This window comes from Lolium perenne, chromosome 2 (assembly GCF_019359855.2).
Source record: "Lolium perenne isolate Kyuss_39 chromosome 2, Kyuss_2.0, whole genome shotgun sequence".
NCBI lineage: Eukaryota > Viridiplantae > Streptophyta > Magnoliopsida > Poales > Poaceae > Lolium > Lolium perenne.
This window is the reverse complement of record NC_067245.2, coordinates 161965270-161985780: the sequence shown is the minus strand read 5'-3', so window position 1 is coordinate 161985780 and position 20511 is coordinate 161965270. Positions and strand designations below refer to the sequence as shown.

The 20511-nt window shown below is 44.3% G+C and overlaps 1 protein-coding gene across 1 annotated transcript; it reads left to right on the top strand.

Annotated features, from left to right (window-relative positions):
• Positions 1-205: 205 nt before the first annotated feature.
• Positions 206-769, top strand: LOC139835228 (zinc finger A20 and AN1 domain-containing stress-associated protein 10-like). Its single transcript, XM_071825153.1, has one exon. It carries the CDS (start codon positions 269-271, stop codon positions 767-769), a length of 501 nt encoding a protein of 166 aa, XP_071681254.1. The 5' UTR covers positions 206-268.
• Positions 770-20511: the final 19742 nt, after the last annotated feature.

The window sequence follows — 20511 nt, the reverse complement described above, 5'->3', positions numbered from 1 at the left end:
CCAACAGGTACCCAAGCTAGGACGTGTGCTTCTCCAGTGCTTGTCGACTGCTCGCGCTGCATCCCGTGTGAGTCGGTGTACCTGACTAGCTGGGCTGGATTCGGATTCGGGATCACTTCGCCGAGCCTTCAAAAGGCCACGCATCTACCTGGCAACACGCACAGCAGCATCGACATCCTCTCGGGCGGAACAGAGCAGCCAAGAACCCTAGCACGTAAGGAGAGAACGCTCCTGCATCCAGATCTCTTCCACCTCGAGCGAGCGAGCAATGGCGGAGACGCAGCAGGCGGGCGGTGCTCCGGCTTCGGACGGCCGCGCGACGGTCCTGTGCGCGAACGACTGCGGCTTCTTCGGCAGCGCGGCGACCGGCAACCTCTGCTCCAAGTGCTTCAAGGAGCAGCAGCAGATAATCGGCGTCGCTGCCGTCGGTGGCGCGCCCTCGGTGGACAGCGTCGTGTCCAGCTTCGCGTCGCTGCGGATCAAGGAGACAGGCGGACAGCGTGCTGCTGCTGCCACCGGAGTTGGAGGCGAGGTGCAACTGCAGGCCGGGATGGAGGTGGTTCCGACCACCGCTACCAAGAACCGGTGCGAGACGTGCCGGAAGAAGGTGGGGCTACTCGGGTTCGCCTGCCGCTGCGGCGGCACCTACTGTGGCATGCATCGTCACGCCGGCGCGCACGCCTGCCAGTTCGACTACAAGGCGGCCGGCCGCGAGCAGATCGCGCGTCAGAACCCCCTCGTTGTAGCATCCAAGCTCGACAGGATTTGAGTTTGAGATCGTTTCAATGAGTGGAGATAGTAGCTTAGCTTAGCCTTTTTATTCTGTTTTTTTGTTGTTGTTTCCACCACTTTGTTAAAACATTCACATTTTTTCAGAAATGGGCAGTTTATTACTTTAAGCAATAGACCCAGCCTCTGCATAGGTAGGATGTACACAGCCGTATAAATATCTGTTACAAACATACAAAAATCCAACGACAAAAATCCAAAAGTCTCGATAAACAAAACTAGCTAGGTGGATCCAGGCGAAGATCACGCTGTTGGGAAAAAAATCCCTCGCCGTATCCTCCAACCATGAAGACACCTCCGTAAAAGGGTCTCGATGCTCCAACCGCTGAAGTGGTGTCTATGAGCGAAGCGTAGCCGTGCACCGGTATATGACCTACATAAAAGCGGAAGAAATACTATTGAAAATCTTGTCATTCCTACATAGCGAGAGCGACCAAATAATGGCAATTGCTCCCATCCTAATAAGATGCTTAAACCTAATAGCCACACCATTTATCCAATTACCAAATATATTGGCAACACTACGCGGTGGATATAAGGTAGACCCTATTTGGACAGCTGACCATATAGACCTAGAAAACATACATTGAAAGAACAAGTGTTTAATAGTCTCATCTTGGTGACAGAAAGCACATTTTTTACTTTCATGCCAGTTGCGTTTGGCAAGATTATCTTTAGTGAAGATGACCCCACGACGAAGATACCATGCAAAAAATCATTATTTTGAGAGGTATTTTCATCTTCCAAATTTTTAAATTATCGACCGAAAAATCAGGTTGAATCAAAGTATTGTACATGGAAGTAAAACACTCTCATATACGTATATAAATAATTTGCAGTAGGTACCTCTCCCACTTTTTCCTAAAATAAACATTATTTGACTTGATTTTCTTCTGCTAATTGGCCAAGATCAAAATATGGCGTGCGATGTACTTTGCTCGCAAACTGCGCTGAAAACCATCCGTGTGCTTTGTTCTCCCACGAAATATCAGTGCTGTTTCTTCTTAAGTTCAATGATCTATCTCTTTCTTTCGGTTGGTTGTCTCACTTAGTTTCAAGTTAATTTTGCGATTACAAGAGTCATGCAGCTGGCAAAAAATAACATGCGGTGACCATACACGCACACCACGCTCCATAGATTCACATGAGCGTCTCTCCAAGCTGAGCTGTGAAATTTGTTTTCTTTTTTTCTCGAAATGTCCAGTGGTCTATTCTTAATCTTCAATAGCGGTGCAAAAAGATCTAAAATTAATAAAAATTACAAAAAATCTTTCAACCACCTAGCAACGACTAAGAACTAAACTGTGAAATTAATGTCTAAAATAACTATGAACAAGTTTGTCAAGCCCCTCATTTTTTTCTTTCCTTTCCTTACTCTCCTCTCACAAGCCTCCACAGCTTTTCACTTTAGAGTCGGCCACAGCCGGCTAGATCCAATCCCTCTCGCCGCCGGTGTACGCGCTAGAGGATGTAGACATGGAGTAGGATATTGGCCTTTTATGTACAACAGTTCTGGAAGGTTTAGGTGTAGGTTTGGTTGAGGTATAGGGTTTTCCCTTGTGGTGTATGGCTTCATGCCATCGAGGAGGCACTGCCGGAGGTGGCGAGCGGCCTCTAGTGTTGGGCAGTGGTCTGTTTGTCAGTTCCGAAGCTCTAGTGGTCGGAGCCGAAGTGGCTGGCGGCAGGATCTCTACCCCTCCCCCCCCCCCCCCCCCCCCTCTTTCAATAATGCTCAGTGGCTGCCCATATCTGCATGATTTGGTCACCATGCCTCCGATGTGTGTCAACGGAACGGTGAGACATATGCTACAGGATTAGCTTGGATGAGGTGGAGAGCGTTGGTGACATTGGATGTCCTGGACAAGATTGGCACATGCAACTATGTACCTACGTTTGGCCCCTCGCGGTGGAGTTAAAGACCTATTCGTGCTTGATTATATTCATAGATGTGTTTACAAGTCATCAGATGCGGAGATTAAGGCTAAGTGTGGACGAGTGTGATCTAGGGTTTCCACCCTTCATCAAGCCCACCCACCGGTTCTGTTCATCGAGATAGTGATGGGAGTACTATAGAATGGATCCAAGGTGGAAACACAGAACCTTCGAGCCTTCGAGGATGGTAGGATTCTTCTAGAAGGAAGCACTGCCTTGCCTATTTTTTGGGAGTTCCTTGCTTTCTGCAGCCTCCAGCCTCATGATCTTAGAGCATCTCCAGTCGCGTCCCCCAAAGCGTCCCCCAAACCGCGCCGGATTGAGCGTTTGGGGGACGTGTTTCGTTCGTGCCACGTTTGGGGGACGTCGCTCCCCAGTCGCGTCTCCCAAACAAAATTTTGGAAATTTTAAACTTAAGCGAGATTCGATTAGATTCGTCCAAACTTGGCATATATTACATAGATTCGAACGAAATTTGACTAAATTTAAACTAAACCTAATCTAGAAGTACTTGCGGCGGTCGGAGGCGTTGTAGTACTGGTGGAAGTTGTACATGTCGTCTGTGACGACCTCCTGCTTGACGCGCTCGTCGACGGGCTCGTCCTTCACCAAGCCGCTTGGTCCTGCCTCGCCGTCGCCGGTGAGGTCCACGAGCGGCTTGCCGGAGTCGCGGATGGACATGGCAATCGCCATGTCGAGGTCGCCCCTCCAGGCGTCCTTGTCGTTCATCGATGCCAAGCACGCCGCCCGTAGCCCTGGGCAGTCCTCGGAGTTGTCGCTGCTGGCAATGAGCCGCTGCTGCCGCTCGTACTCCACCAGCAGCGCCGCCTGTGACGTTTCCTCCGGCTCCTCCTTCACCTGCGGCTTCGGGATGAGGAGGACGCCGCCACGCCTCTCTTGCTGCCGCCGGCTGCCGCTGCCGCCTGATACGTCTCCAACGTACCTATAATTTCTGATGTTCCATGCTTGTTTTATGACAATACTTACATGTTTTGCTTACACTTTATAATGTTTTTATGCATTTTATGGAACTAACCTATTAACAAGATGCCGAAGGGCCAGTTGCTGTTTTCTGTTGTTTTTTGTTCCAGAAAGGCTGTTCGGGCAATATTCTCGGAATTCGACGAAATCAACGCCCAGAACCTTATTTTTCCCGGAACCTTCCAGTAAGTCAGAGGGGGACCAGAGGGGTGCCAGGGGGTCACCACACAACATGGCGGCGCGGCCCCAGGCCTGGGCGCGCCAGCCTATGAGGGGGAGGCCCCAGGCACCCTCTGACTCCGACTCTTCGCCTATTTAAGCCCTGGTGACCTAAAACATCGAGACCAATTGACGAAACTCCAGAAAGACTCCAGGGGCGCCGCCACCATCGCGAAACTCCAATTCGGGGGACAGAAGTCTCTGTTCCGGCACCCTGCCGGGATGGGGAAGTGCCCCCGGAAGCCATCTCCATCGACGCCACTGCCTCCATCATGCTCCGTGAGTAGTTCCCCCATGGACTACGGGTTCTAGCTGTAGCTAGTTGATACTCTCTCCCCCATGTACTTCAATACAATGATCTCATGAGCTGCCTTACATGATTGAGATTCATCTGATGTAATCGGTGTTGTGTTTGTTGGGATCCGATGGATTGTTACATTATGATTAGTCTATCTATAAAGTTTGTGAAGTTATTGTTGCTGTAATCTTGTTGTGTTTAATGCTTGTCACTAGGGCCCGAGTGGCATGATCTTAGATTTAAGCTCTATACTTATTGCTTAGATTGTATCTACAAGTTGTTTGCACATGTCTATGTCCGGAACCAAAGGCCCCAAAGTGACAGAAATATGGACAACTGGAGGGGAAGGCTTAGATATGAGGATCACATGTTTTCACAGAGTGTTAATGCTTTGCTCCGGTGCTCTATTAAAAGGAGTACCTTAATTTCCAGTAGATTCCCTAGAGGCTCGGCTGCCACCGGCTGGTAGGACAAAAGATGTTGTACAAGTTTCTCATTGCGAGCACGTATGACTATATATGGGAAACATGCCTACATGATTAATAATCTTGATGTTCTGTCTTAATGCTATTTCAATCCTATCAATTGCCCAACTGTAATTTGTTCACCCAACACTTGTTATTGGAGAGTTACCACTAGTGTAGATAGCTGGGAACCCCGGTCCATCTCTCATCATCATATACTCGTTCTACATGACATTGGAAGTAGTATCAACTATTTTCTGGTGCCATTGCTCTCATATTACTGCTACTGCTACTGTGTTACTGTTACTACTGCTCTCATATTACTGCTGCTTTCACATCACCCCTGTTACTAGTGCTTTTCCAGGTGCAGCTGAATTGACAACTCAGTTGTTAAGGCTTATAAGTATTCTTTACCTCCCCTTGTGTCGAATCAATAAATTTGGGTTTTACTTCCCTCGAAGACTGTTGCGATCCCCTATACTTGTGGGTTATCAAGACTATTTTCTAGCGCCGTTGCCGGGGAGGCATAGCTCTACTCATAAGTTCACCTGGGGAGTACACTCTACCTCTCTCTCTGTTTTATTTTATTTTGTTTTGCTTAGTTTACTTTTCTCTAGTTTATTTGTGCTTAGTTTATTTCTGTCTAGTATTACTTTGCTTAGTTTACTTTTGTTTAGTTTGTTTTTGTTATGTTTTACTTTTCTCATATACCCAAAAATCCATAAAAATTTGAAAAACCTAAAAATTAAAAACTGTTGTTATGGGAGAACCCACAACCTATTTGGAGCTTATTGAATTATATAATAATTATAGAGAATCAAGAACGGGAAAAGTTATGAGTGCTGTGATAGAAAAACTGAATACAATTGCTAAAATCTTGCTTAAACGCCATGATATAAACTGTTGCTCTAAACAGGATACTAAACATCTTAAATTTCAATGTGGCTTTAGTGAGGATGTTTTAATTAAGAACTATAATTGGAATAGCTATATTCATCTTGGGTTCGAAGAGGTAGAACAATTTGGCATATTTATGGGAGCCTCTAAGATAGAATCCTTCATTGCTAAAAATTATGAAACTTGTGTTGTTTGTAAGGACCTTAAAGATTATGGCTCTTCTATCCTTAATTTTTGCATAGAAAGCTACAGTGATAATCCTTATATCATTGATTATAACGAGAGACTCATTAATGCACAAGAATGCACTCACAATTTGCAGGAACCAGTGGAAGAAGAAATTGATGAACCTGAAAGCTCATTGGATGAAAAAGAGTAGGAAATTGATGAACCTGAAAGCTCATTGGATGAAAAAGAAGAGGAGAGTGATGAACAAAAGGAGGAAGAATGGATTAGCTACCCATGCCAACCTTCTAATGAGAGTAACTCTTTATCTCTTGCACTATTTGATTGTCCTCCATGCTTACCAAGGGAGGATGAATGTTATGTTCCTGTGGATTCTCTTGAAATATTCCCTATGAGTAAAACTTGTGAGAATAATTATGCTACTGTTATCTATGATAATCCATGCTACTTTGATAAATCTTATGATAATGCTTTGTTTGTGCCTGATGTCGAAATGCATGGTACTAAAGAGTTTTTCTTAGCAAATGTTTATGATAAATCTCTAGATGATGGTCCTATGTTACTTGATAATATTAATTGTACTACTAATGAAAATAGGATTGGAGAGGTCTTGACTTTATCTAGGAGTCCCATATCTTTTGAGATTGATCAATCATCTTGTTATATTATTGATAAAAGTGGTTTAGAAAGTTCTGATCCTATTATTTTTAAGCTTGATAAAAATTATGTGTTTATGGATCTTGAAAAGTATGCTGCATGTGATAGTTATATTGTTGAGTTTATCCATGAAGCTACTGAAAATTATTATGAGATAGGAAAATATGGTTGTAGACATTTGCATGGTACTAAAACACCTCTCTATATGCTGAAACTTTTGAAGTTACTCTTGTTTTATCTTTCTATGCTTGTCACTTTGTTCTTCATGAATTTATTTGTGTACAAGATTTCTATGCATAGGAAGTGGGTTAGACTTAAATGTGTTTTGAATTTACTTCTTGATGCTCCTTTTGCTTCCATTTCTATTTTCCATGTGAGCATCATTAAAATTTGCTGAGCCCATCTTAATGGCTATAAAGAAAGAACTTCTTGGGAGATAACCCATGTTATTATTTTGCTACTGTTTTGTTGTGTCTTGGAAGTTGTTACTACTGTATCAACCTCTCCTTATCTTTATTTTATTGCATTGTTGTGCCAAGTGAAGTCTCTAATAGAAGATTGATACTAGATTTGGATTACTGCGCAGAAATAGATTTCTTGTTTTCACGAATCTGGATATGATTCTCTGTAGGTAACTCAGAAAAATCTGCCAATTTACGTGAGTGATCCTCAGATATGTACGCAACTTTCATTAGTTTTGAGTTTTCTGATTTGAGCAACGGAAGTACCTCTTAAAAATTCGTGTTTACTGGCTGTTCTGTTTTGACAGATTCTGTCTCTGTTTTTTTGCATTGTCTCTTGTGGACTTTAAGCAAGGCTTTCTAGACGTGGAGAGTTGTAGCTAATGTTTAATTGAGTTCTTGCAATGTGTCACTACAGGACTAAAGTGGATTAAGGTTTTTTGAGTACTAACCCCTCTAATGAAGTTTATGAGAAGTTTGGTGTGAAGGAAGTTTTCAAGGGTCAAGAGAGGAGGATGATATATGATCAAGAAGAGTGAAAAGTCTAAGCTTGGGGATGCCCCCGTGGTTCATCCCTGCATATTTCAAGAAGACTCAAGCGTCTAAGCTTGGGGATGCCCAAGGCATCCCCTTCTTCATCAACTTATCAGGTTTCTTCTATTGAAACTATATTTTTATTCGGTCACATCTTATGTGCTTTGCTTGGAGCGTCTGTTTGTTTTTATTTTTGTTTTGTTTGAATAAGATCGGACCCTAGCAATCCTTGTGTGGGAGAGATACACGCTCCGCTTTTTCATACGAACACTTGTGTTCCTCGTTTTACTTTTAATGTTCAATGACAAAAGTTGGAAGCTATTGCACTTATTGTATTTGGTTGGAAACAGAAAATGCCTCATATTGTCTTGGATAATTTGATAATTGGCAATTGTTTTGAGCTCTAAAGTAGGTCATGATTAAGTTCTTGCATCATGTAGTTTGAACCTATTAGTGGAGAACTACCGTAGAGCTTGTTGAAATTGGTTTGCATGATTGGTCTCTCTAAGGTCTAGATATTTTCTGGTAAAAGTGTTTGAGCAACAAGGAAGACAGTGTAGAGTTTTATAATGCTTGCAATATGTTCGTATGTAAGTTTTGCTGTACCGGTTCATACTTGTGTTTGCTTCAAACAACCTTGCTAGCCAAAGCCTTGTACTGAGAGGAAATGCTTCTCGTGCATCCAAAACCTTGAGCCAAAACCTATGCCATTTGTGTCCACCATATCTACCTACTATGTGGTATTTCCTGCCATTCCAAGCAAATACTTCATGTGCTACCTTTAAACAATTCAAAAGCTATTATCTCTTATTTGTGTCAATGTTTTATAGCTCATGAGGAAGTATGTGGTGTTTTATCTTTCGATCTTGTCATTTACTTTTGACAGACTTTCACAATGGACTAATGGCTCATCCGCTTATCCAATAATTTTGCAAAAAGAGCTAACAATGGGGTTCCCAGCCCCGATTAATTAACTTGCATTAATAATTCTCTTCACATGTTTTGCTCTGATTCATCAGTAAGCAACTTAATTTTGCAAATAGACACTCCTCCATGGTATGTGATTGTTGGAAGGCACCCGAGGATTCGGTTAGCCATGGCTTGTGAAAGAAAAAGGTTGGGAGGAGTGTCATCTAAAAAAATAAAAAAAATAAAAACTAAACTAAGATACATGTGTAAACAAAAGAGAAGAGGGATGATCTACCTTGCTGGTAGAGATAACGTCCTTCATGGGAGCCTCTCTTGAAAGTCTGGTTGACGAGGTAGTTAGAGTGCCCATTACCATTCGTTGACAACAACAAACACCTCTCAAAACTTTACTTTTATGCTCTCTATATGATTTCAAAACTTAAAAAGCTCTAGCACATGATTTAATCCCTGCTTCCCTCTGCGAAGGGTCTATCTTTTACTTTTATGTTGAGTCAGTTTACCTACTTCCTTCCATCTTAGAACCAAACACTTGTGTCAACTGTGCATTGATTCTTACATACCTGCTTATTTGCATTCATTATACTATTTTGTGTTGACAATTATCCATGACATATGCATGTTGAAAGTTGAAAGCAACTGCTGAAACTTAAATCTTTCTCTGTGTTGCTTCAATGCCTTTACTTTGAATTTATCGCTTTATGAGTTAACTCTTATGCAAGACTTTCGATGCTTGTCTTGAAAGTACTATTCATGAAAAGTTTTGCTATATGTTATCTATTTGTTAGCAACTACAGATCATTGCCTTGAGTCACTGCATTCATCTCATATGCTTTATAATAGGATGATCAAGATTATGTAAGTAGCATGTCACTACAGAAATTACTCTTTTTATCGTTTACCTACTCGAGGGCGAGCAGGAACTAAGCTTGGGGATGCTGATACGTCTCCAACGTACCTATAACTTCTGATGTTCCATGCTTGTTTTATGACAATACTTACATGTTTTGCTTGCACTTTATAATGTTTTTATGCATTTTATGGAACTAACCTATTAACAAGATGCCGAAGGGCCAGTTGCTGTTTTCTGTTGTTTTTGATTCCAGAAAGGCTGTTCGGGCAATATTCTCGGAATTCGACGAAATCAACGCCCAGAACCTTATTTTTCCCGGAACCTTCCAGAAAGTCAGAGGGGAACCAGAGGGGTGCCAGGGGCCACCACACAACATGGCGGCGCGGCCCCAGGCCTGGGCGCGCCAGCCTATGAGGGGGAGGCCCCAGGCACCCTCTGACTCCGACTCTTCGCCTATTTAAGCCCTGGTGACCTAAAACATCGAGACCAATTGACGAAACTCCAGAAAGACTCCAGGGGCGCCGCCACCATCGCGAAACTCCAATTCGGGGGACAGAAGTCTCTGTTCCGGCACCCTGCCGGGACGGGGAAGTGCCCCCGGAAGCCATCTCCATCGACGCCACCGCCTCCATCATGCTCCGTGAGTAGTTCCCCCATGGACTACGGGTTCTAGCTGTAGCTAGTTGGTACTCTCTCCCCCATGTACTTCAATACAATGATCTCATGAGCTGCCTTACATGATTGAGATTCATCTGATGTAATCGGTGTTTTGTTTGTTGGGATCCGATGGATTGTTACATTATGATTAGTCTATCTATAAAGTTTGTGAAGTTATTGTTGCTGCAATGTTGTTGTGTTTAATGCTTGTCACTAGGGCCCGAGTGGCATGATCTTAGGTTTAAGCTCTATACTTATTGCTTAGATTGTATCTACAAGTTGTTTGCACATGTCTATGTCCGGAACCAAAGGCCCCAAAGTGACAGAAATATGGACAACTGGAGGGGAAGGCTTAGATATGAGGATCACATGTTTTCACAGAGTGTTAATGCTTTGCTCCGGTGCTCTATTAAAAGGAGTACCTTAATTTCCAGTAGATTCCCTAGAGGCTCGGCTGCCACCGGCTGGTAGGACAAAAGATGTTGTACAAGTTTCTCATTGCGAGCACGTATGACTATATATGGGAAACATGCCTACATGATTAATAATCTTGATGTTCTGTCTTAATGCTATTTCAATCCTTGAAGGAGATATGCCCTAGAGGCAATAATAAAGTGGTTATTATTTATATCTTTATGTTTATGATAAATGTTTATATATCATGCTAGAATTGTATTAACCGAAACATTAGTACATGTGTGATATGTAGACAAACAAGAAGTCCCTAGTATGCCTCTTAAACTAGCTTGTTGATTAATGGATGATTAGTTTCATAATCATGAACATTGGATGTTATTAATAACAAGGTTATGTCATTGTGTGAATGATATAATGGACACACCCAATTAAGCGTAGCATAAGATCTCGTCATTAAGTTATTTGCTATAAGCTTTCGATACATAGTTACCTAGTCCTTATGACCATGAGATCATGTAAATCACTTATACCGGAAAGGTACTTTGATTACACCAAACACCACTGCGTAAATGGGTGGCTATAAAGGTGGGATTAAGTATCCGGAAAGTATGAGTTGAGGCATATGGATCAACAGTGGGATTTGTCCATCCCGATGACGGATAGATATACTCTGGGCCCTCTCGGTGGAATGTCGTCTAATGTCTTGCAAGCATATGAATGAGTTCATAAGAGACCACATACCACGGTACGAGTAAAGAGTACTTGTCAGGAGACGAGGTTGAACAAGGTATAGAGTGATACCGAAGATCAAACCTCGGACAAGTAAAATATCGCGAGACAAAGGGAATTGGTAATATATGTGTATGGTTCATTCGATCACTAAAGTCATCGTTGAATATGTGGGAGCCATTATGGATCTCCAGATCCCGCTGTTGGTTATTGGTCGGAGTGAGTACTCAACCATGTCCGCATAGTTCTCGAACCGTAGGGTGACACACTTAAAGTTGGATGTTGAAATGGTAGCACTTGAATTATGGAATGGAGTTCGAATATTTGTTCGGAGTCCCGGATGAGATCCCGGACATCACGAGGAGTTCCGGAATGGTCCGGAGAATAAGATTCATATATAGGATGTCATTTTATGTGAAATAAAATGTCGCGGAAGGTTCTATGGAAGGTTCTAGAAGGTTCTAGAAAAGTCCGGAAGAAACCACCAAGGAAGGTGGAGTCCACAAGGGACTCCACCTCCATGGCCGGCCAGCCCTAGATGGGGTGGAGTCCCAAGTGGACTCCACCATAGGGGGCCGGCCACCCCCACATGGGAGGTGGGAATCCCACCTTTGGGTGGGAGTCCTAGTTGGGCTAGGTTTCCCGATCCTATGGAAGGTGTTGGTTTCGGGTCGTATTCGAAGACTTGGACACCAACCCATGGGATCCACCTTTATAAAGAGGGGCCAAGGGAGGCGGCCGGCCACCCCAAAGACCATACCTTGGCCGCCCCCTTGAGTGGCCGGCCACCCCCTCCCAAACCCTAGCTTTGCTCCTCCACTTCATATTGCCCGCGTAGCTTAGCGAAGCTCCGCCGGACTTCTACACCGCCACCGACACCACGCCGTCGTGCTGTCGGATTCAAGAGGAGCTACTACTTCCGCTGCCCGCTGGAACGGGAGGTGGACGTCGTCTTCATCAACAACCGAACGTGTGACCGAGTACGGAGGTGCTGCCCGTTCGTGGCGCCGGAACCGATCGTGATCAAGATCTTCTACGCGCTTTTGCAAGCGGCAAGTGATCGTCTACCGCAGCAACAAGAGCCTCATCTTGTAGGCTTTGGAATCTCTTCAAGGGTGAGACTCGATACCCCCTCGTTGCTACCGTCTTCTAGATTGCATCTTGGCTTGGATTGCGTGTTCGCCGTAGGAAAATTTTTGTTTTCTATGCAACGTTATCCTACGGTGGTATCGAGCCAGGTCTATGCATAGATGGTTGCACGAGTAGAACACAATGGTTTGTGGGCGTTGATGCTCTTGTTATCTTTAGTTTGAGTACTTTGCATCTTTATGGCATAGTGGGATGAAGCGGCTCGGACTAACTTTACATGACCGCGTTCATGAGACTTGTTCCTCGTTCGACATGCAACTTGTATTGCATAAGAGGCTTTGCGGGTGTCTGTCTCTCCTACTATAGTAAAGATTCAATTTACTCTTCTATTGAAAACATTAGTATCAACGTTGTGGTTCATGTTCGTAGGTAGATTAGATCTCTCTCGAAAACCCTAAACCACGTAAAATATGCAAACCAAATTAGAGACGTCTAACTTGTTTTTGCAGGGTTTGGTGATGTGATATGGCCATAATGTGATGATGAATATGTATGAGATGATCATTATTGTATTGTGGCAACCGGCAGGAGCCTTATGGTTGTCTTTAAATTTCATGTTGAGTAGTATTTCAAAGTAGTTGTAATAGTTGCTACATGGAGGACAATCATGAAGACGGCGCCATTGACCTTGACGCTACGCCGACGATGATGGAGATCATGCCCGAAGATGATGGAGATCATATCCGTGCTTTGGAGATGAAGATCAAAGGCGCAAGAACAAAAGGGCCATATCATATCACATATGAACTGCATGTGATGTTAATCCTTTTTATGCATCTTATTTTGCTTAGATCGCGACGGTAGCATTATAAGATGATCCCTCACTAAAATATCAAGATAATAAAGTGTTCATCCTTAGTAGCACCGTTGCCAAGTCTTGTCGTTTCAAGCACCTCGTGATGATCGGGTGTGATAGATTCAATAAGTACATATAACGGGTGCAAGACAGTTTTGCACATGCGGATACTAAGGTGGCCTTGACGAGCCTAGCATGTACAGACATGGTCTCGGAACACGTGATACCGAAAGGTAGAGCATGAATCATATGGTTGATATGATGAACACTTTGAGTGTTCGCCATTGAAATCACACCTTTTCTCGTGATGATCGGGTTTAGGTGCGGTGGATTTGGTTCGTGTGATCACTAAGACAATGCGAGGGATATTGTTTTGAGTGGGAGTTCACTTAGGTTTTTAATTATGTTGAATTAAAATTTGAACTCAATTTGTCATAAACTTAGTCTAAACTATTGCAAATATATGTTGTAGAGATGGCGTCCCCAATCAATTTTAATCAGTTCCTAGAGAAAGAGAAACTTAAGAGCAACGGTAGCAACTTCACCGATCGGTTCCGTCATGTGAGGATCTTCCTCTACGGCGGAAATCTGCAATTTGTGCTTGATGCACCGCTAGGTGACCCTCCTACAGAAAATGAATCCGATGAAGTAAAAGCTGTTTACGCGACTCGGAAAACTCGGTACTCTCAAGTTCAGTGTGCCATCCTGTGCAGTCTGGAATCCGATCTTCAAAAACGTTTTGAGCACCATGATCCTCATGAGTTGATGAATGAGCTGAAAGCTATATTCGAGACTCATGCGGCAGTGGAATGCTATGAAGCATCGAAACATTTCTTCATCTGTATGATGGAAGAAGGCAGCTCCGTTAGTGAGCACATGCTCGCCATGACCGGGCATGCGAAGAAACTCAGTGACTTGGGAATAGTGATTCCTAACAGATCGGGGATTAATCGTGTCCGTCAATCACAGCCACCAAGTTACAAGAACTTTGTGATGAACTACAATATGCAGAACATGAACAAGGAGTTACCTGAACTTTTTGGCATGCTAAAAGCTGCTGAGATTGAGATCAAGAAAGAGCATCAAGTGTTGATGGTCAACAAGACCACCAGTTTCAAGAAACAGGGGCAAGTCTAAGGGAAAATTCAAGAAGGGTGGCAAGAAAGCTGCCACGCCTCCTATGAAACCTAAGAACGGCCCTAAGCCTGATGCTGAGTGCTATTATTGCAAGGAGAAGGGACACTGGAAGCGTAATTGCTCCAAGTATCTGGCTGATCTGAAGAGCGGCCTTGTCAAGAAGAAGAAAGAAGGTATATTTGATATACATGTTATAGATGTTCATTTCACTGGTTCTCGTTCTAGTACCTGGGTATTTGATACTGGTTCGGTTGCTCATATTTGTAACTCGAAACAGGAACTAAAGAATAAACGACAACTGCTGAAAGATGAAGTGACGATGCGCGTTGGAAACGGATCCAAGGTCAATGTGATCGCAGTCGGCACACTTCCTCTACATCTACCTTCGGGATTAGTTTTAAGCCTAAATAATTACTATTATGTACCTGCGTTGAGCATGAACATTATATCTGGATCTTGTTTAATGCAAGACGGTTATTCATTCAAGTCTGAGAATAATGGTTGTTCTATTTTTATGAATAATATCTTTTATGGTCGAGCACCACAAAAGAATGGCTTATTTCTATTAGATCTCGATAGTAGTGATACGCATATACATAACATTGATGCTAAGCGAATTAAACTTAATGATAATTCTACTTATATGTGGCACTTGTCGTCTTGGTCATATTGGAGTGAAACGCATGAAGAAACTCCATACTGATGGATTACTTGAATCACTTGACTTTGAGTCACTTGATAGATGCGAAGCATGTCTAATGGGTAAAATGACAAAGACTCCATTTTCTGGTATGATGGAGCGAGCTACTGACTTATTGGAAATCATACATACAGATGTATGTGGACCAATGAGCGTAGCATCGCGCGGTGGTTATCGTTATGTTCTAACCTTCACAGATGATCTGAGTAGATATGGGTATATCTATTTCATGAAACATAAATCCGAAACTTTCGAGAAGTTTAAGGAATTTCAAAGTGAAGTAGAAAATCAACGTAACAAGAAGATCAAATTTCTACGATCTGATCGTGGAGGTGAATATCTGAGTTATGAGTTTGGCATGCATTTAAAGAAATGCGGAATACTTTCACAATTGACACCGCCGGGAACACCTCAACGAAACGGTGTGTCCGAACGTCGTAATCGAACTCTCTTAGATATGGTTCGTAGTATGATGTCTCTTACAGATTTGCCGTTATCATTTTGGAGTTATGCATTAGAGACAGCCGCATTCACTTTAAATAGAGCACCATCAAAATCCGTAGAAACGACACCGTATGAATTATGGTTTAATAAGAAACCTAAGCTGTCGTTCTCGAAAGTTTGGGGTTGCGAAGCCTATGTAAAGAAGTTACAACCGGACAAGCTAGAACCCAAAGCGGAGAAATGCGTCTTCATAGGATACCCTAAGGAAACTATAGGGTACACTTTCTATCACAAATCCGAAGGCAAAATCTTTGTTGCTAAGAACGGAACCTTTCTTGAGAAAGAATTTCTCACTAAAGAAGTGACTGGAAGAAAAGTAGAACTCGATGAGATTGATGAATCTATACTCGTTGATCAGAGTAGCGCAAAGACGGAAGTTGTACCTGCACCGCCTACACCGGCAACAGAGGAAGCTAATGATAATGATCATGAAACTTCGAACGAGGAAACTACTGAACCTCGCAGATCGACAAGGGAACGTGCCACTCCTGATTGGTATGATCCTTGTCTAAATGTCATGATTGTAGATAACAATGATGAGGACCTGCGACGTATGAAGAAGCGATGATGATCCCAGATTCCAACAAATGGCAAGAAGCCATGAAATCCGAAATGGGATCCATGTATGATAACAAAGTATGGACTTTGGTAGACTTACCCGATAGCCGAAAGGCTGTCGAGAATAAATGGATCTTCAAGAGAAAAACAGATGCCGATGGTAATATTACTCGTCTATAAAGCTCGACTTTTCGCAAAGGGTTTCCGACAAATTCAAGGAGTTGACTACGATGAGACTTTCTCACCTGTAGCGAAGCTAAAATCTGTGAGGATTTTGTTAGCAATAGCTGCATTTTTCGATTATGAGATTTGGCGTATGGATGTCAAAACGGCGTTCCTTAATGGAGACATTGAGGAAGAGTTGTATATGGTACAACCCAAAGGTTTTGTCGATCCTAAAAATCTTGACAAAGTATGCAAACTTCAGCGTTCAATCTATGGACTGAAGCAAGCATCAAGAAGTTGGAACCGACGCTTTGATAAGGTGATCAAAGACTTCGGGTTTATACAGTGTCATGGAGAGGCCTGTATTTACAAGAAAGTGAGTGGGAGCTCTGTAGCATTCCTGATATTATATGTAGATGACATATTATTGATCGGGAATGATATAGAACTATTAAGCAGTGTTAAGGGTTATTTGAATAATAGTTTTTCAATGAAAGACCTTGGTGAAGCATCATATATATTAGGCATCAAGATTTATAGAGATAGATCAAGACGCCTAATAGGGCTATCACAGAGTACATATCTGGACAAGATTCTAAAGAAGTTTAGAATGGACGAAAGTAAGAAAGGGTTCTTACCAATGTTACTGTGCAAGGTATTGAGTAAAACTCAAGGACCGGCTACGGCAGAAGAAAGAGAAAGGATGTGTAACATCCCCTATGCCTCGGAGGTAGGATCTATCATGTATGCCATGCTATGTACTAGACCGGATATAGCACATGCTGTTAGTTTGACTAGCAGATATCAAAGTGATCCAGGAATGAAACACTGGACAGCGGTCAAGAATATCCTGAAGTACTTGAAAAGAACTAAGGATATGTTTCTTTGTTATGGAGGTGACCAAGAGCTCGTTGTAAACGGTTACACCGATGCAAGTTGGAACACCGATCCCGATGACTCTAAGTCACAATCTGGGTACGTGTTTATATTGAATGGTGCTGCAGTAGCTGGGCAAGCTCGAAGCGGTGCACGGTGGCGAAGTCTTCAACAGAATCAGAGTACATAGCGGCTTCGAGGCTTCATCGAAGCGGTATGGATGAAGAGGTTCATTGTAGAGCTCGGTGTGGTTCCTAGTGCATTGGACCCATTAATCATTTACTGTGATAACATGGGTGCCATCGCCAATGCACAAGAGCCAAGGTCACACAAGAGGCTGAAGCATATCAAGCTGCGTTACCACTCGATTCGCGAGTACATCGAAGATGGAGAAGTAAAGATTTGCAAAGTACACACCGATCCGAATGTAGCAGATCCGTTGACTAAAGCTCTCCCTAGGGCAAAGCATGACCAACACCAGAATGCCATGGGTGTTAGGTATATTACAATGTAATCTAGATTATTGACTCTAGTGCAAGTGGGAGACTGAAGGAGATATGCCCTAGAGGCAATAATAAAGTGGTTATTATTTATATCTTTATGTTTATGATAAATGTTTATATATCATGCTAGAATTGTATTAACCGAAACATTAGTACATGTGTGATATGTAGACAAACAAGAAGTCCCTAGTATGCCTCTTAAACTAGCTTGTTGATTAATGGATGATTAGTTTCATAATCATGAACATTGGATGTTATTAATAACAAGGTTATGTCATTGTGTGAATGATATAATGGACACACCCAATTAAGCGTAGCATAAGATCTCGTCATTAAGTTATTTGCTATAAGCTTTCGATACATAGTTACCTAGTCCTTATGACCATGAGATCATGTAAATCACTTATACCGGAAAGGTACTTTGATTACACCAAACACCACTGCGTAAATGGGTGGCTATAAAGGTGGGATTAAGTATCCGGAAAGTATGAGTTGAGGCATATGGATCAACAAAGGGATTTGTCCATCCCGATGACGGATAGATATACTTCCGGGCCCTCTCGGTGGAATGTCGTCTAATGTCTTGCAAGCATATGAATGAGTTCATAAGAGACCACATACCACGGTACGAGTAAAGAGTACTTGTCTAAAGACGAGGTTGAACAAGGTATAGAGTGATACCGAAGATCAAACCTCGGACAAGTAAAATATCGCGAGACAAAGGGAATTGGTAATATATGTGTATGGTTCATTCGATCACTAAAGTCATCGTTGAATATGTGGGAGCCATTATGGATCTCCAGATCCCGCTGTTGGTTATTGGTCGGAGTGAGTACTCAACCATGTCCGCATAGTTCTCGAACCGTAGGGTGACACACTTAAAGTTGGATGTTGAAATGGTAGCACTTGAATTATGGAATGGAGTTCGAATATTTGTTCGGAGTCCCGGATGAGATCCCGGACATCACGAGGAGTTCCGGAATGGTCCGGAGAATAAGATTCATATATAGGATGTCATTTTATGTGAAATAAAATGTCGCGGAAGGTTCTATGGAAGGTTCTAGAAGGTTCTAGAAAAGTCCGGAAGAAACCACCAAGGAAGGTGGAGTCCACAAGGGACTCCACCTCCATGGCCGGCCAGCCCTAGATGGGGTGGAGTCCCAAGTGGACTCCACCATAGGGGGCCGGCCACCCCCCACATGGGAGGTGGGAATCCCACCTTTGGGTGGGAGTCCTAGTTGGGCTAGGTTTCCCCCTCCTATGGAAGGTTTTGGTTTCGGGTCTTATTCGAAGACTTGGACACCAACACTTGGGATCCACCTATATAATGAGGGGCCAAGGGAGGGGGCCGGCCACCCCCAAGACCATAGCTTGGCCGCCCCCCTTGAGTGGCCGGCCACCCCCTCCCAAACCCTAGCTTTGCTCCTCCACTTCATATTGCCCGCGTAGCTTAGCGAAGCTCCGCCGGACTTCTACACCGCCACCGACACCACGCCGTCGTGCTGTCGGATTCAAGAGGAGCTACTACTTCCGCTGCCCGCTGGAACGGGGAGGTGGACGTCGTCTTCATCAACAACCGAACGTGTGACCGAGTACGGAGGTGCTGCCCGTTCGTGGCGCCGGAACCGATCGTGATCAAGATCTTCTACGCGCTTTTGCAAGCGGCAAGTGATCGTCTACCGCAGCAACAAGAGCCTCATCTTGTAGGCTTTGGAATCTCTTCAAGGGTGAGACTCGATACCCCCTCGTTGCTACCGTCTTCTAGATTGCATCTTGGCTTGGATTGCGTGTTCGCCGTAGGAAAATTTTTGTTTTCTATGCAACGTTATCCTACAATCCTATCAATTGCCCAACTGTAATTTGTTCACCCAACACTTGTTATTGGAGAGTTACCACTAGTGTAGATAGCTGGGAACCCCGGTCCATCTCTCATCATCATATACTCGTTCTACATGACATTGGAAGTAGTATCAACTATTTTCTGGTGCCATTGCTCTCATATTATCGCTTATCGCTGTGTTATCTGTTACATTACTGCTCTCATATTACTGCTGCTTTCACATCACCCCTGTTACTAGTGCTTTTCCAGGTGCAGCTGAATTGACAACTCAGTTGTTAAGGCTTATAAGTATTCTTTACCTCCCCTTGTGTCGAATCAATAAATTTGGGTTTTACTTCCCTCGAAGACTGTTGCGATCCCCTATACTTGTGGCTTATCACCGCCACACCTCGTGTTGACGGGCGTCGCCGGCTCCTCCTTCACCACGCGTTTGGGGACGATGTAGGGCGCCGAGCGGTACTACGAGGACGACGTCGATCGGGCCGGTCCTGAGGAAGAAGAGTTCGAGGAGGACGAGCACGTCGTCCTCCTCGGCTGCCATTGCAGTGGTCCTCCTCGAGGAGACGGTGGCGGTGACGGCGGCGTCTCCAACCTTGGAGCGTTGTTGTGGATGCCGCGGATGACGCTGTCGAGGGTGCGCCACGGAACGCCCCAGAACAGGGCGCGGCCGTCCTTGTTCCAGTTGTTGGGCCCGCCGACGAGGCCGGTGGTGCTGTACATCTCGACGTCGTACTTGGCCTTGAAGTACGTCGCCCACCAGTCGTCGTTGTCGTTGGCCGCCCATGTCGGATCCGCCCGCTCCTCGGCGGTGAGTTGAGCCCACCGGGCCTTGATGCCGTCCCTCCGTTGGTCCGTGCCCGGCTTCGGCGGCGGTGGGATGCCAATGCCGTTCACGGCCATCTTCTAGTCGCCGCTGCTTGGCAGCCGCATGTCCGGTGGGACTGGATATCGGGTGTTGTACAGCGCCCACACCTCCGCCACGGTTAGGCTGCCGCGTCCGAAGCCGTTCGCCGTGGCGATCTTGCGGGAGGACGAGGTCGACATTGTTTGGAGCGGCGAGGAGAAGATCTGGGAGGGGGGAGGCGGCGGTGACGAGAAGGTTTGGGAGCGGTGAGAGATTGGGACGAACCGCAGGGCGTCTTAATGTACAGCGACGGTAGCGGATGGTTGCACGCAATAACGCCGACGCAGATGGCCACGCGGCCATGCACGACGAGACGCGTCCCTGAGTCGCCTGGGAACCAGGGACGCCATTAACGTCGCTTGACCAAAGGTAGGCGAC

Bases quoted from the DNA above. Each gene is read 5' to 3' on its own strand.
- LOC139835228 (XM_071825153.1), top strand. From the start codon at position 269: ATGGCGGAGACGCAGCAGGCGGGCGGTGCTCCGGCTTCGGACGGCCGC.